At 44.7% G+C, this 16724-nt stretch overlaps 1 protein-coding gene across 1 annotated transcript in view; it reads right to left on the bottom strand.

The window, feature by feature from the left end:
* Positions 1 to 16361, bottom strand: part of LOC147159345 (dynein axonemal heavy chain 2-like) — a 32897-nt gene extending 16536 nt beyond the window's left edge. Inside the window, 47 exon segments of the mRNA XM_086058658.1 lie at positions 84 to 236; positions 315 to 589; positions 679 to 796; positions 877 to 1095; positions 1174 to 1299; positions 1397 to 1549; positions 2025 to 2152; positions 2239 to 2419; positions 2499 to 2688; positions 2763 to 2866; positions 3038 to 3226; positions 3347 to 3457; positions 3534 to 3659; positions 3737 to 3874; positions 3876 to 4111; positions 4195 to 4333; positions 4418 to 4598; positions 4669 to 4751; positions 4835 to 4991; positions 5062 to 5165; positions 5238 to 5399; positions 5464 to 5627; positions 5722 to 5896; positions 6340 to 6496; positions 6589 to 6789; positions 6871 to 7063; positions 7159 to 7303; positions 7465 to 7653; positions 7761 to 7890; positions 9076 to 9185; positions 9274 to 9430; positions 9528 to 9674; positions 10025 to 10233; positions 10306 to 10488; positions 10587 to 10716; positions 10793 to 10998; positions 11071 to 11158; positions 11246 to 11403; positions 13359 to 13550; positions 13625 to 13860; positions 13945 to 14055; positions 14566 to 14794; positions 14874 to 15038; positions 15123 to 15421; positions 15549 to 15659; positions 15786 to 15919; positions 16216 to 16361. Of these exon segments, the coding sequence (XP_085914784.1) occupies positions 84 to 236; positions 315 to 589; positions 679 to 796; positions 877 to 1095; positions 1174 to 1299; positions 1397 to 1549; positions 2025 to 2152; positions 2239 to 2419; positions 2499 to 2688; positions 2763 to 2866; positions 3038 to 3226; positions 3347 to 3457; positions 3534 to 3659; positions 3737 to 3874; positions 3876 to 4111; positions 4195 to 4333; positions 4418 to 4598; positions 4669 to 4751; positions 4835 to 4991; positions 5062 to 5165; positions 5238 to 5399; positions 5464 to 5627; positions 5722 to 5896; positions 6340 to 6496; positions 6589 to 6789; positions 6871 to 7063; positions 7159 to 7303; positions 7465 to 7653; positions 7761 to 7890; positions 9076 to 9185; positions 9274 to 9430; positions 9528 to 9674; positions 10025 to 10233; positions 10306 to 10488; positions 10587 to 10716; positions 10793 to 10998; positions 11071 to 11158; positions 11246 to 11403; positions 13359 to 13550; positions 13625 to 13860; positions 13945 to 14055; positions 14566 to 14794; positions 14874 to 15038; positions 15123 to 15421; positions 15549 to 15659; positions 15786 to 15849 (7422 nt within the window). The 5' untranslated portion in view covers positions 15850 to 15919; positions 16216 to 16361.
* Positions 16362 to 16724: the final 363 nt, after the last annotated feature.

Raw genomic sequence — 16724 nt, 5'->3', positions numbered from 1 at the left:
GGGGATGGAATGGGGTTTACAATTATTTGCTACTTGAAGGGACCCATTAGAAACCGCTCTCAATGCGTGTTAGAATGAGTAACCTTTTTCATGGTCAAGGCGTCATAGAGGCGGCAGAGTGAGACAATGCCATTGAGTTCAGTAACGGGAATCAACTCCTTGCAGTTTTTCTTTTTGAAAATCAGTGTTTTCTCAATAAAACTGTCAAACAAAGAACTTAGATGTGCCAACTCAGCCTGCAAGAACATGTGGAAATCAATTATACGGCACGGCATCTTGTCGTCATGGCTAAGACTGAAGATCTCGTCGCATACCTTCTGACGTTTCTCGAGCCAGGACTTGACAAAAGGCTTCCATCCCAGGTCCACGTAATCATTGTAGACCATCCCGCAGCGGGATACTGTCGCAGGGGACGCCTGCGCCAGGTTCTCCACTTCAAAGAGCAGAGACACCTGCTCGGGCATGGAAATTCTCTCCCCGTTGATGAGCGTGAGCACCTTGTTGTCGTCCATTACGGAGTTCATGCTCTCGATCCACAGCGTGTCCACCGGCCCATCAAACACAATCCACTTCTCATCTGGTTTGTCATCTACAAATGATTTACCGCACAGTTTGGCTCGTTGTACGTCAATGTGTCTTAATACAACAGGAATGCCTCGGGTTGTTGACCTCATTTACCTGCACAGGCTGTTCTCATGACAGAGGAGAGGACCCCATCAGACCACTCATTGGTGGCGAGGTCATTTTCGCCATAAAGCTCCCCAAGACTCATGGCTTTAGGGTTCAGAGGATAATCCTTTTGCGCCACAAGAGGAGTAGTGAATTGTCATCACAGTTTTAAGACACGACTCTACCAAGACATAAGAAAAAGGCTACCTGCACGAGCTCGTAGCCCGGCGCTTCCTTGTTGTGCATGGCAATGAGGGAATTTTTCAGCGTCTTCCATGTGACAGTCTTACCGCAGCCCGTCTTGCCCACCAACATCGAGGAGTGTCGGGAGTTTTTGGTCTCATAGAGTTGGATGACTTTGGTCAATGTGAAAGGAGTGACCTGCAGGCCTCTCTGACGAAGTTCCACCTGGATGGCTTCCTTGAGCTAAAAGAAAAACGGCAGCATGAAACAAACTCACTTTATATTTTGAACAATAGTGTATATGAATGAAGCCCAGCCTACCTTGCCATAGTCTATAACGGGCGTCTCCACATCAGGGAACAAGTCCTGGATGATACCAGTAAATAGCGGCACGTCAGCTGATGTTAACTTAGCGATATTCATATCTTTCATGGCCATGAGCAGGACCTGAGGACAGAAATGGTACAAGTTAGGAGTGGATGGAAAACACAGGAAAACAATTTAAACCTCCTTGTGCTGCCATGACACAGTCTAAAAGTCTCACCTCTTCGCCAGGGACGTTTGGGCAAACGCGTCGCTTCTTGCCGGCATAGCGGAGCAAGGAGGTGAGCGCACGGAGGCCAAAGTCATAGTGGTCCTGTTTTGACAGCTGCTGCATGGCCAGGGAATAAAGGGTGAACACCTTCTTAGCCAGTAGCTGCAAGAAAAAAGGCAGAAGCGTTTCAGATTGTATACGTCATGATTAACGATCAGTGCAGTGGTTCTTAACTTTGTTGAAGGTCATTAAAAAATCTAATAAAAATCATGCACTTAAGACGCTGGCTCCTATCACTCAGACAATGAAAACAGCAAAGGCCCCAGAAATGAACCCTGCGGAACACCATATATTCCGTTATAAATGTGAATTCATATTGACATATTCATACATTAATCACACGACGTACCATCACAACAGTCAAAAGACGACTACCAAGTGCAGATAGGCCAAGCAATGTCGCGTAATCACCAGCAGCCAATTATAGCCAAGCGGGGCATATAAACACGAATCATGAGTCTCGGCTGTGTGTCTTGACTTCTGCCAAAACCCTGAGACTGACGCACTGAAGCCCTGGGGTTCAATCGAACCCAGGTTAAGAATCACTGGATTAGTGTGTTCAATTCCTTTCCGGTACCTTGCAGTCATTAAAGCCCTCTCCAAACAGTATGATCTCAGCAATTAGAGTAGAGTCTGGCACCACCATGGAAATGGGTCGGAACATGGACTTGAGGTTATCTGGAAGTTCCGAACGACCAGCATAACCTAAGAAGAAAAAAAACACAGAAGAAAGAGTAGAAATATGTCAACAGTCCATTTTTAGGAGAGCACTTTCTCAATTGTTGACCAACCAGGATTCATTGTGATAAAGACTCCGCATGATGCCATGAGGGCGATGTTATGTTCCTCAAACTGGAACCTGGTTTGCAGCGCAGAGAGCGCAGACAAAATGGAGAGGATCTGTTGGGCCACCACGGACAACACCTCGATGTTGATTCGGTTGAACTCGTCGAAGCAGCCCCACGCTCCCGTCTGGTTGGGCGGGCAGGCAATTGGTTATTTGGCACTGTGATGCCAAGTTGAGTGACAGCACAACATCTCGCTCTCCTACCTGTGCCAGGCCAGAGAACATGCGGCCCATGGACTTGTAGTCGAGTCCTTCGGAGCAGTTGATGACAATCACGTACATCCCTAAACTTTTGCCCAAGTCTTTTGTGGTCTCCGTCTTCCCGGTGCCAGCGGGCCCTTTGGGAGAGCCACCTCGATGAAGATGGAGCGCCGTAGTCAAGGTCATGTAACACCTGTGGAGCGTTATAGTTGGTTAATTATCCAATTATCTGTTTTCGAGGATCCATTTAAAACACGAGATGGCTACCTGTCTGTAAGTGGAGTGATGACAAGGCGTCCAGAATTCCCCAAATACTCATATCCATACTTGAAATGTGTGTTGGTCTGTCGGATGATGCAGTTGTTCAAATCCTACAAACAACAAAAAGCTTTCAAGGTTAGTGGATGCTTTCTTATCCCTTTAAACACTTTTACCCCATATGAGGTATTTTGTCCAAAACTTGGATAGGATGCTTTCTTATGAATAACCAGGAGGGATACGGCGTTCCCTTTTTTCCCTAAAGAGCACTGAATGTACAGTACCTTCTCCCAGTAGAGTCTCAACTGGCTCAGCCACTCAAATGCGTTCACATCATTGCAGCCCGCCTTGGCCAGTTTGGCGATGACATCTCGCGCGTGAACCTCCACCGTGACCAGGCCGACAATCTTGAGACGCAGCACCTTGGCCAGGTTACTACGGATCATATCGGAATATCGCCTAAGCAGCGAAACCTGGGAGGGAAAGACGGTAAACCTTGCAAGTTCATCCAGGCTTACCTGCATTTGTGAACAAGCAGCTCGTGTAGTAGCCATTTAAGGTCTATTAGAAAGAAGGAAGCACAAAAACTACACCTGTTTCTTCATCATGGTTTTAAGGGGGCCCTTGTCATCCGTCTCCTTGCAGGAAATGAGCGCTTGGGTGACATCAGTTGTCCACTGGATCTGGCTGGCTGTAATGAGCATCTAAAAATACAAGAGTTTGTCTAACTTGAAGTAAAAGTAATAATTATCATTGAATTGTCAAGTGGAGGTCATGTACCTGTCCCGGCCAGTCCTTGGACCACTTGTCCCTCTGGTTTTTCATCTTCTTGAGCGCAACCATGCAGTCGTGTAAGGAATTCTTGAGGGTGCTACGCATGGCCTTCTCAATGTCGCACAGCCAAATCTAGAGAGAATGCAAGCCGTTAATACCTCTTGTTTTTACATTTGCTGCCAGAGTTGTCCTGCCCATGATTACTGCACCTCCACGGGCTTGTCCAGTGGCACCGCCTTAATAAATTCCACGAGCTCTCCATCCGAGGAGTACATGGCAGTGGCGTCCAACCTTCTGGCCATCTGCACGAGACAAAAACACAGCTGGTATGTTATCAATTCACCTTGTATTGTGCAAGTGACTTGCCTTTTCGGTGCGCAAGGTCTTGATGTTGTCAAAGCATTTTTTGAGATGCGGCTGCATGGCCTCTGGGTTCTGCGACTGGCCCAGGATCTCCAGAACGTCGTCATTAGACAAGAAGTAAAATCGTGGAAATATCTGCCTCTTGGTCTCCAGATACATGTCCAGGGCCTTCTGGATCTCTTCCAGCTTGATATTCATGTTGGATAACGTTTCCTGCAAGCCTGACCAATCACAGGTCGGAAAAAGGGGAATGGTTCTTTTTTGCAGTTCTATTTAAGATATCCAGTGAAAGACTTAAAAATACCAGGGTGGTGTGTTGCTTTCAGGGCGTTGTTGTCCTCATTGAAGCGAGTCATGATGATCTTCCAACCGCAACTAATGTCTTCAAATTCTTTGCACTCTTTTGGTAGCTGCTCCCTGATGTCCTTTCCTTGGAAAATATTCTGGAGGAGAAGAAGATGTGACAATGCTGAGGTGGAAAAATAGGAACGAGAGTCAAACGACAGGAGTCGGACTCATGTTGATACCTCGAGATAGAGCCACTGGCGCTGCACCGTGAGCACCATTTCGATGATTTCCATAACTTGGGACAGCTGACGTTCCCATGTGTCCACCTCCTTGTCAAAAGCTTTGACAAATCGAGAGGCTTTCATGGTGGACAAGGTCACTTGATTGTCTTCCAAGGCTTGGAAAACATCCTCTGTGGCCCTGCAGGATATTTTTTGTCAGTTAGGTATCACAGACCTTCCCGCTTCCAAATCTCACTTCTTGTCTTCACCTTAGACGAAAGTGGCCTTTGTCTTTGTAAGGTATCATATCGAGGATCATTTCCTCCCATGTCTTGACAATCTCTTCCAGACCCTTGAAGACAAATATATCAAAAGTATTGATTTACCAGACAGAGGTTAATCTTCCCCACCTAGATTCAGTTTAGTAAGAGGGACCTGTTCTATGGAGAGTTCCTTGCTGGCGGCCCCAGAGATCTCAGAGATCTTTTCTGCATACTTGTCAAAACCCAGGGAAATAATCTTCTCGAGGTTGAAATCAATACTTGTGTGGTCAAAGGAGCTCTGCACCTCTGTACAAATCTGCTTCCAGTGTCTGGCAGTGCAAGAAGCATTCTTTGGAGATTTTGATTCAAGACAAAAACTTGACTGGGCGGGTACTTTACCTGTCTCTCATGGCTGGGTTCCTCATGTCTGCAATTAGGGGGATGATTCTCCTAAATTGGTCAACCTTTTTTTTGGAGACATTCACAATGTCCCAGTCCTTATCCTGTAAGGCAACTATACATTAAAGTCAAAATCAAATCAAGATCAAACCTGTAGCCGTTCCATGAGCTGTGACCTTGAGTTGTCTCTGGAGTTTGTGGAGGATTTTATAGATATCCTGTGCTATGGTCTCCATATTCTCAGTCCGAAGCGTCACAAACTGGCCGCCCTTCCATTCGTTCCAGTTGGTGTCCCATTCCTTCGTGACCTCCCAGACCTGCTGCAAGAAGTCCATATCCTGCGCCACAGAGTCCAAATTAGCACCTTGTTCGACTGAAATGATATATATTGCTATGTCTGACCTTCTCCAGAGCTTGGATGGTTTTGGATGGTTCCTGCTCTATCTTGAAGAAGCTCAAGCCATTCAGAATTAAGTTCTCCTCTTCTTTTAGAACCTCAAGATGTTTGTGTTGCTCTGCTGTTATCTTTAGGGCCTCGGTGGTACCAATGGCAGGAGTAAATGGACCTAGACATGCAAAGAAGCACACACTTCATGTATGAGGAAAGAAAATATCCAAATCTCACACACATAATAGGAGCGGGAACAAAGTGTGTGGGACCTGTGGTGCTGAACTCCTGCACAGCTGTATGGATCCTCTCGGTGAGTTCATCAGAGGAGCTGAGCAAGTTGCTCTTGAAATTCTGCTTTTGCCCTTGCAGTATGACATCGCTGTCGACAAGAACCTGCTGGAACCAGTCCCACTTGGTGTTCAGTGATCCGCGCAGGTCCTGAACCTGAAGCAGCACGAAATCATAAACCACTGGAGAGAAAATTGTGCGGACGTACCAAATGAAATGACTGTCGGGGAACCCGTTTGATTTCTTGGCAGCCAGTTGCTAGAGCAGTGGTTCATAACCTTGATTTATACGTGAATTCCTATTGCACGTAGTCGTCCGACCACTTTCCTTTTTTTGTTTGACAGTTAGTATGAAGGGATTACAATGATAAAGAAAGTACCGTCACAACAGTCAAAAGTCGACTACTGAGCGCATCAAATTCCCAGCAGCAAAGACAGGCCATGCAACGAGTGTGATCACCTGCAGCCAATGATGGCCAAGTGGGACGTATTATCACAAATCATAGGAGTCGCGTGTGTGTCTCGACCTTCGCCATTCGATCGAACCCAGGTTAAGAACCACTGTGCCAGAGCATTATGTTCCATCCCGTAGATGCTTACAGTCTGATCCAGAGGGAAACCGTATTTGTCCAGAACAGCAAACTGGTCATAGATCAGAACAATGTCAGCCTCTGTCTTGGTCAAATTGTTCTGGAAGGACTCCAGGATCCCCAGGCTCTCACTCAGCTGCGCCAGAGTCGTGTTGGGTTCACTCAACCTCAAAACAAAGGCACAAAAAATGTCAAATCAAAACTCACTACAAAAAAAAAAAAAATCCCATTCCTCAGCTGTCACCCTTTGATGACTCACCTCTTGGCATTACGATTCATAGAGGCGTGCATGTCCTTGAGGGCGCTGGCAGCGATGCGCACCAGGAGCTGCATGAACTTGGTTTGCCACTGGCTGCAATGCTGCACCAACGACGTCTTGAGCGGCGAGCAGTCCAGCACGATGAATTGGAAGTTTGTGACCGTCTCTTCCTGCTGGATACTTGTTTCGATTTCTGTGTACCTGAGGTCCATTGTGGTCTTTTAATGCTTTGGGACCAAATGACAAATTCATCAAATGTGAATGGGAATATGCCGGCAGTACCTGTGTATATCTGCATCAAAAGAAGCGACCGGTTGATTGAGCTTTTGGTAACGTTTTATGTAGGAATCTTTGTTGGTCTCCCAAATGTCCCTGTATTTGTCCCAAGTTGTTAAATATTCCCTTAGATGGCTGGCTGTGGCTGCCATCCCTGCACCAACTGCAGCCTGTATGCCTTTTATTTCCTCATCATTCTCTGCAGCATCAAGAAAAAGGACGAGTTAAAAAGACAGTTCTCCAAAAGAATAAGTCTTGCAAAGGTGACGAGCAGATAATTAAGTTGCCCCGAACCGATGTTGACGTGTATGGGATTCTGGTGGGAGTGTTCGCAGGACAGCAGCTCGGGCAGTCGCTTGAATTTGGAGATGGTGCTGATTAGTTGAGGCAGGATATCCAAGATCTGACCCAGCTCTCGGAGAGACGGGGAGAACTCAACCTGTAAGTCAGACACATGCCGTAAACATAACGAAATACATAAACACGAGCACTCAGAGCCTGAATTGCTAAAATTAGGTAAAGGACACAAGATGTCGACATTTTCTAAGCAAGCACAAAAAATGACTACCATGGATCAAACCTGACAACGGTGGCCCGTACCCTGAGTTCGGCTTTGGGGTCTGCCTGGCGTAGTGACACCAGCATTCTAAACAAAGGGGTTGGCGAAGACTTGCGGTCTCCGTTAATGGCTTGCGCTAACTTCTGCATGGAGCGCTTAACGTTGTTGCGTAGGGCCTCCTCCAGCATTTGGTCCACTTTTAAAGTGTATCTGACCCAGTGCTCCTGCACCTACAGCGCCAGAGTGACATCATCATTCATGAAACGTCACATCAAATCTAAAATGCATGTCTCGTATTGAAATACGGTGATGAGTGAAGGAATATGCCTGTATAGACCTCAGGCCCATCTTTAGAGAAGGTGTTGTGGATGTCGGTCATGATGTCGACAATGCGCTGAAGAGCAGCGCGCAGTTGTTCGTGCTGTCGCTGCCGGTGAGTTCTCTGGTCGTTCTCAAACTCCCAATTCCTGACAAGGATAGCAAAGAATGTAGACAGTAGAAAAAAACATACTGATTTTCTGTGCATGATATGTAACGGGGCATTTGAGACGGTGGACCACAGTATTTTGTTGCCTCGATTACAGTACCAGGTGGGCGCGTTAATGGTAGCCCGCTCTGCGCTTCTGACATATGGTGTTCCACAGGGTTCTATTTTGGAACCACTGCTGTTTTCATTGTATTCGCTGCCCCCGGGTTTCATCGTAAGAAAACATGGCAATTCCTTTCCATGCTATGCGGATTTAGGTCATGTTGAGCAAAAATCACTTTCTCAATAAGGCCACTTTAGTCCTGGCTGGAGGAAATTAAGGCCTGGATGGCACAGAATTTCTTGAAAGTCAATGAAAAGAAAACAGAAGGTGACCCTAGTGCAGTCCCAAACTTGAGTTGTATTTCCTCCCTGATAACTGCCAGAGGTAGCTTGAAGCACTGTCTATCGACTTTTAAAACTCATCTTAAAACATATTTTTATTTTATGGCTTTTGACTCAGCATGAGACTCTGTCTTGTTTTATGGTGTCTGCTGTATTTTGTGTTATTCATCTATTGATATTTATTTTTGTTATACCGGTTTTACTGCATGACTGATTTATACTCCATCTACAGCACTCTAAAAACAATTGGGTCAAAAAAAACTCAAATTGGGTCAAGAATGGACAGATCAAGTTATTTAACCCCAAAAGTTGGGTCAAATGAATAACCCACAAACAATTGTTTTGTGGGTTACCCAACATTTGGGGGTCATTGAATAACCCAATGGAATTGGGTAAAAAAATGAACCGACTCAAGGTTTTGAGTTATTTAACCCCAAAAGTTGGGTCAAATTAAATTAATAACCCATAAAGCAACCCAATTAAATTATAGAGTTTTTTATCAATTGACTCATTTGACCCGTTGGGTCAGGCCCCTTTTTGACTTTTTGAGCCAACTGTTTTTAGAGTGTATACTTTTCAAACTGCTGGCTCAAGAACAACCCAATTTGGGTCAAAATTTGAATGGCCTGGGTCAATTTCAACCAACTTTCTGAATTACTTTTTATAAAGTTTTTGGGTTGTGCCAAAGTGACCCAAGTTAGTGGGTCGGTCCAATTTTTGACCCAACTTTAGATTAGTGTACTTTGTATGCAGCAATGGTTGTTTTAAAGTGAGCACTCACCTGTACAGAGTTTTTCCATCCAGCCGAACCAGCAGCGTTTCGCTCATTTGGTGAGAGAGGTTAGTGATGGTCAGATTGGATGCTTTGTAACCGTCAACTATCACCTGCACCTGGAGCGGAAATATGAAGAAAACTGCAATCAAGCAACCTTCAACCAGTTGAACAATTAAAAAACAAGAATAGTTACTGAACACTGACCTTGGAAACATGTACGAGGCAGTCCTTGACAAATGTGTTTGAAGAAATTTTAAACATCCAGTAGAGTTTGGTGAAGCCTGGCTGGATCTTTTTGTCAAGGACATGGATTTTCTTGAAAAACAGACCCAGCTCAATGGGAGAGAGGATTGCGATGATCCTGAGACGCACAAGTTAAACACGTAGTCAGTAAATACAAAATGGAGCGGCTCCTTGGGGACGAGGACTTGCTGAAAGACATTCAGTTGTCTGCTGACCGGTTGTAGTCCCGAGCCAAGTGCAGCGCTCTTTCCCGGAGGCATCGGAGACCTTCGCGATCCAGGTAAATCTCATTCACAAACTCTGGGATGTCAAAACCTAGCCGACTCCATAACTTGATCTCAGCAAAGAGGTTCAAGAGGTTGCTGAGTGGGAAGCAGCAACAATGGGGGAGAGAGAGGGGAGGGGGACATCAGACTAGTGTTAGATTAGGCCTCAATGATTAGATAGGCGACTTGAGCTCGGCCTACTGTCACATGGGTGGGCGGCCAAGACAGTATAAGAGACCATTTTGAATAGATTAGACCTTCTTCCGCATCCAGCAGCTTGCGTACTTGTTCTTTCTGGCATTCAGTAAATAGTTCAACTGAGAACATGCAGGCTCCTGGTTGTCATTATTAGCATAGCGAGCATTAGAGATAAAAGAACCGGCGAACGTTCTCATCAGAACCTTACACTAGAATGGAACTCATTAGATGACTTTTCAGTGCCCCACCTGTCAAAGTTCACCTCAATCCTGTTATCCTTGCCATGCAACAAAAGGGGCCGCTCCAGCTTCTTGACGTATTGCAGCTCCAGACTCTGGTGCCACTCGGAGAACTTCTGCGTCACCAATTCATTCAGAGCCCGAATGGATTGCTCGTAGATCACCACCACCTGCCGGCAGCTGTGCGACTCGGCCTGGATGGGGATCTTCTGGAGCACCTGGTTGGGAAAAAAGCGGGTGGGTTGTCGTACGTGGAGGTTGATCATGACATAAATGTTGTCGGGACTCACATCCATGAGGCTTTCTAAGTGGAACTTGAGGGCCCTCGCTCGGTGGGCTCTGCCTGCCAAAGGCGGCATGTGGTCAGGGATCAACACCATCTTCTGATCAATTTGTTTCATGATCATGCTGCTCTCCCGCTTGAAGATGCCATAGATTGCATCCACCGTCTCGTCTATTTTGCTCCTGATAGACTGTGACGTGGTGGCGTGCGATGTTTTATTTCGTTATATTGTGAGCAAATAAAAGCCCGCTGAGGATATGCGTATCGTTATGAAAAAAAAAAACTCACCTTTCGAGCAGAAATAGGCTTAAAAATGTCCATCAGCCGAAGGCCTTCCTCCACAGAGTTCACCGTCTTGAACACTGAGGTGATCAGGTTTTGTAACATGATGTCCAGATCCTTTAAAAATGCACGGAACCTGAGCACAAAACGCACACAAAACCCTGAGCGGACTCGCTTCCGAGTGTTTTGGCTTCAGATCACGATGGTCCTACCTGTTGAACTCAATGTGCCACGCATTGTTCTCCACCTCGAGGATGCCTTGGTCGACGGAGCGCAGGATCTGAAGGCCGTGCTGGAACTTGGTCTCGATCTTCACCAGGGAGAGGGTGAGTTCCGGGCCCTCGTAGCCGCTGAACCACGGCAACGGTCTCTGGTGGCCATCTTCCCAACGGGCAAACTGCTGCTGGGTGTTGCACACCTGGAATGAAAGCATGGCGAGGAACGTCTCGTTGATACGGATTCAAGGCAATGAATAAATGCAAAATTTTACCTCAAGCAAGTCTTTCATTCGTTGAATGCAGGCGTCGACCGGGACGAAAATATTTGTTTGGTCCAGCATCCAGCCTTTTTTAGAATGCCTGATATGTAAAACGGGTGGAAATGTATTTCAGAAACAACACAAAAATTCCTGCTGGGCATAAATTGGATTGGCTTATTCCTCTTACTCGTGGTGCACCTCAGAGATACGCGAGTACATGTTCTTCCAGGTCAGGCAGCACTGGATGCAGTCATTAAGGTATTTCTTGCTGGAGATCACGTAGCCCTCAAAGATCCTGTCCAGGGAGATGGTCTTGATGCACAGGTGGATTATCTCATAACTCATCTGCACACACACACACACACACACACACAGCATAAGGTTTCATTTTGGGAGCTGGTTGAATTTATTTCACAGAACCAGTGATACGAAGGTAATTCTACTTCTACTTTATAACAGTATATGTTAACCCTGAGAGCTAAAAACAAGGTCAGCAGTGTCTAGAGCAGAGGTGGGCATCGAGGGCCGGAGTCCTGCAGGTTTTGCATGTCGCCCTTCTCCAACACAGCTGATATACGATCAGCTCATCAGTAAGCTCTGCATAAGCCTGATAACGATCCTGTTGATTGGAATCAGCTTGTGTTGGAAGTGAGAAACCTCCAAAACCCGCAAGACTCCGGCCCTCGAGGACCGAGATTGCCCACCTCACATTCTCTATTTGTGCTCTAGTACTCTGGAATGTTCAATCCGTAGAAATTAGAGCAGATAACTCTGTAGAAATGAATGATTACATATCAGCTAAAGACAAATTTGTACACTCTCCCAACCCCGCCAAGAATACAAACTGCCATTTGCTCTGCCTGACATCTGGATTTTGGCCTGTTTTACTGCCAATTCTCCTCACTCCTCTAGGAAGTCAACCCAAACATTTTCTTTACAATAATAGGTTCTATGCAGCTACACTAGCCCAACACGGGCATTCTGATTAATACTGCGTTTGTGGAATAGGAGTTAAGCGCCAAAATCCATTTGTTTTATCCATCTTGGGGGCGGCCATTTTGCCACTTGTTGTCAACTGAAAATGACATGGCAGCTGCTCAGGGCTCAGGTAACAACCAACCCCGGCTCAGCATGCGAACATCACATGACCAAACTCAGAAAACAGGCTTTGATTGATTGAGTCGTGATTGGTTGTTACCTGAGCCCTGAGCAACTGTGATGTCATTTTCAGTTGACAGCAAGTGGCAAAATGGCTGCCTCTTGAGATGGAGTGGAAGTCAATTTTGAACATTTCTTGACAATAATTTGTCATATGTGACCTCACTAGTTTAAACATGACATTCTGATAAATAATACATTTGTGGAATATGAGTTATGAAGCAAAATCCAGCCATTTTGCCACTTGCTGTCGACTGAGGATGACATCACAGTTGCTCAGGGCTCAGGCAACCACCAATCACAGCTCACCTGTTTTCTGAAGCTGAGCTGTGATTGGTTGTTACCAAAGACCTGAGCAACATTGATACTAGGGGTGGATGGGTTGAATGTTTCACGATTCGATTCCGATTTTTGGGTTTGCGATTCGATTCAGAATCGATTTTCGATTAGGAACTATTTTATATTCATATTTTAAATGTTTTGATTGACAACGATTTTTGCTTCAATTTATAGATGTTCAAGGAATCGTAATGATCTACTCCAGTCTAACTCGCTAATGCTAATTAGTGCTCTACTTTTATCACTCAAAAGAACGGCTCCACGCTGCAAAAAAACAACTTTTATTGGAATAACTTGATCGTGACTTTTTCCTTCTACTCTCTAATGTGGCTACGATTTAACACATTTAACGTATCAGACCGCAAGGAACCACACTGGCCCTAAGTGGCCAAATCGGGTACAACATGAACAGCGCTCCCAATAAAGGCACACACAAATAAAGGGAAGACAGTATAAAATAATTTAAATAAAATCGATTTGGGGACATTTAAAATCGATTCGAAATCATACTAAATGAGAATCGCAATTCTTATGAGAATCGAGTTTTTGGCACACCCCTAATTGATACCATCTTCAGTTGACAGCAAGTGGCAAAATGGCCGCCACCTGAGATGGATAAAAACGGCTGGATTTTTCTGCTTAACTCATATTCCACTAACACAATATCAACCAGAATACCATATTTAGAATAGTGGCGCTGCATAGAACATATTGTCACAAAAAAAATGGCGGGGGTTAACTTCCCCTTTATATCATACACTAATAAACTTGACTCAAGTACTTTTGAAATGATGCCAACGTACCTTAAGGAAGAGGCCCGTGATGCGCTCGTTCGTGTTGTAGTGGGTGGAGCTGGTCCAGATGATGCGAATGACATACAATATATGCTGCAGTTTGGGAGCGAGTTCGCTTATGTGGGTGTTACGCAATTCTTCACAGGGGCCGGCCAGCAAGGACAGGAAGGTCAGGTTGGACTGCGCCTCCAAAGACGAATCCTGGGCAACAAATGATTTAGGTTATGATTGAGAGCTGCAAAAATCGACTCAGTGGAAAAATTGGAAGACTCCACCTGTAGTTCACTGGCCAGTTTCAAGAAGCGCTTGACATAAAGCGAGTTTGCCAGACCAAGCATTTTCTGAATGTGCCTGACGCCGGGTGTCTGCAGCTGCTTGCTCATGTCTCTTAGCTTTTTGGAGTGCCTCTCCCAGTACGCTATCTCCTGGAGCGGGCCACTGTTGTCCCTCCTGGAGGTGTCTTGGACGTTCAGCAGCTCCTTGATCTGGTCCGACCAGTGGATTAAGACGGCTGAAAATGCGGAGGGGGGGAAATGCACGGTACATCCAGTTGAGGCGTAACGACGTTTGTGAGGGGCGTTACGCAAATCCTTACATTCCATCCTCTGCACGAGTCGGGTGTCCTTGCTGCCTTCATCAGCGCTGTCATTCAGGCCTTCCATTGGGATGTACAGCACTGTCTTGCCTTCTTTCTTACTGACATTGTCTGTTCAAACGGGATAGACAAGTTATTATACATTGCGCTCTTGATTTTGCTTACAGTTAGGGCTGAACAATTAAATTCAAATCACTTTTTTTTTGTTTGATCTCTGCTTCTTTTCTGGAGGTCGGTAGGCCTTTTTTTTAATTTTTTTTTTTATTATTTGTTTATATTTTTATATAGTGTCTAAATAAGTTCAGTGCTTAAGAAGTACAGTCCACTTCAATGCATATTATTTTTTCATGAAACATGAAAAGCTGAAGTGATAAAGCCACAGATTTGTTTACATTACTGTAGTAATCTGATTCATGTTTATAAGACCAAAATATTATATATGGCTATCTGTAATACTGATTAATATACTGCTTGTGTTTGCTAAAAAAAAAAGACAAAGATGACCTAAAAAAATAATTGCAAAATAAATTGCAATATTGAGGAAAAAACAAAAAAAACGCAATTATGAATAAAAAAAATTATTTCCAGTCTAATATGATGGCCCTTTGAGCGTCCCCGTACCTGTGAGGATGGACAGATAGTTGTGCATGCCGTTGATGTAGTTGTCCTTGATTCCCGCTTCCCACTCGCTGCTGATGTCATTTTCGTCTGAATGCAAACTTGTCACAAAGTGAAGCAAGCTCTCGGTGGGGTCGCCCTGCACCGTGCTGTACTCCACCTCTTCGTAGAAGTTCTCCGGCGTAATCTCGACTCCGGGCTCACGGATAAAATAGGCCAGCTGCTCCACCGCCTGAAATGAAAAAAAAAACGGCTTTTAGAACGCACATGTTCAAATGAAAGTTCAGATTGCAGTCATCAAGTGTACCTACCTGTGTGGGAACGGTGTATTCCACCTGCAATGTCATGCTTGCGTCCAGGTAAACCATCAAAGTGGGAACAGAGGTGTCTTGAATGAACCGCTCAAGTGACTTGACATTTTCCTCCAGCCATGATTCTCTGGTGACACCCGAAATATCCACACAGCGGATGAACTTCTAAGAGAAGGAATTGAGGGGCTGATCAAAATGTCATTTGGCAACAGAAAGGAAACAGGAGTTAAAAATAAACGGCAGTTTTACCTCACAAATTTTCCTCAAGATCTCTAAAGGGTCTATTTGTTCAACGACTTCAACGACTTCAGCGTCACTAGCGTCATTGTCGCCGGTCTTCTCTTCGTCGTCGTTTTTGTTCTCTTCGCCATCGATGTTGTCTTCTTCATTCTTGTTGTCCACATTATTGTCTTTACTGTCTTCTTCATTCTTGCTGTCGGTGTTTTCCTCACCGGTGCCTTCGTTGCCTTCATCATTGACAACAGTGTTGTCTTCGGTGTCGTCGTTGGCGTTAGTCTCATCTTCCCTTTCTTGCGTGGTAACTGAATCTGTCACAGCAGAACATACGGGTTCACGCATAATTCATTAGAGGGGAAGCCATTCATATGAAAAGAGAAAACACAAATTAAACATGATGACAAAACTAGACGCAGACTTGTATGGTAACTAACTAACCAGCTTCTTTGTCGTCATTGGCGCCATTGTTGTTTTCGTTGTTTTCGTTGTTTTCGATGTTTTCGATGTTTTCATTGGCGTTACTCTCATCTTCCTTTTCCTGAGTGCTATCTAAGCAGTCACAGGAGAACACAAGGAACATTAATCACTTGAAAGAAAAGAGAAAACACATGTGACATAAGGACGTCGCTAGGTGCACACCTCCATGTTATCTAGAAATTACTTGATGCAATTTACCAGCATTTTTGTAGCCATCCTCACTCTCAAGGGTCTCTGTGGAACCCTGGCTTGGCGTCTCCATCTCTCAGCATTTACACGAAATTTCAATTCGACAAAACACGGGCAGAAAACGCCTCAGAGACATTGAGAAACTACAAGAAAATGAGAGAAACACATTCATTTAAACTCGCACTCAAGCGGGACTTGAACAAGTTTTCGAGCCCAGCGGGACAACAGGCGCGTCGACGTCACCATGGTAACCACCATATTAAACAAGACGACTTTAAGTTGTGGAGCTCCCATTTACACGCTAGTGTTTTTATTCAATTGAAAATTTCACATTTGAAATGACTTTTTACAGCACGAGAGGCTCATTTTCATGGCAAACGTACAAAACCAAAGCGTGCACAACAACTCTTGACGAAAAACAAACATTTCCCAAACATACCTTTCCAGGAAGTTTCCCTTCTACTTTCTCAGTTTGCATTGCAAAAACGTTTCTTTGCAGGCGTCGAATAAAACATCCTGCCTTCAAATTGACACAGTTAATCACCGTAATATTTGCATGTGCAGGGAAAACTCCACGCGAGTCACCGGGCTCATCAGTGACGTCATAAACATGTGCCGTCAATGACATCACCTAGTCCTGACATGTAGCCAACACGAATTTACATAATGTAATGTATGTAGCCAAGTGTTTTCAGATAAATTTGCACGTTTTTAAATTGCGGTGTTAGATTTATTTAGATTTCGTTAACAGATTTTACAAACCACCATAATCATTATAACGAATTCAAATTCTCTTTGACTCTTTGAGCCATTTTCAGCTGTAAAAAGTTAATATTTTGTTCAGAATTAATTAGATTTTTTAATATACAATTTTTTTTTTCACAGTGTCACAAAAACACGGTCTCCCAGGCGGGGAAGCGAACCCACGCCAAACTGCATTCATATACA

Source organism: Leptonotus elevatus, chromosome 17 (genome assembly GCF_054856555.1).
Source record: "Leptonotus elevatus isolate MCC_2025b chromosome 17, RoL_Lele_1.0, whole genome shotgun sequence".
Taxonomy (NCBI): domain Eukaryota; kingdom Metazoa; phylum Chordata; class Actinopteri; order Syngnathiformes; family Syngnathidae; genus Leptonotus; species Leptonotus elevatus.
Note: the sequence above shows the minus strand (reverse complement) of the source record. Positions and strands in the feature narration are given on the sequence as shown.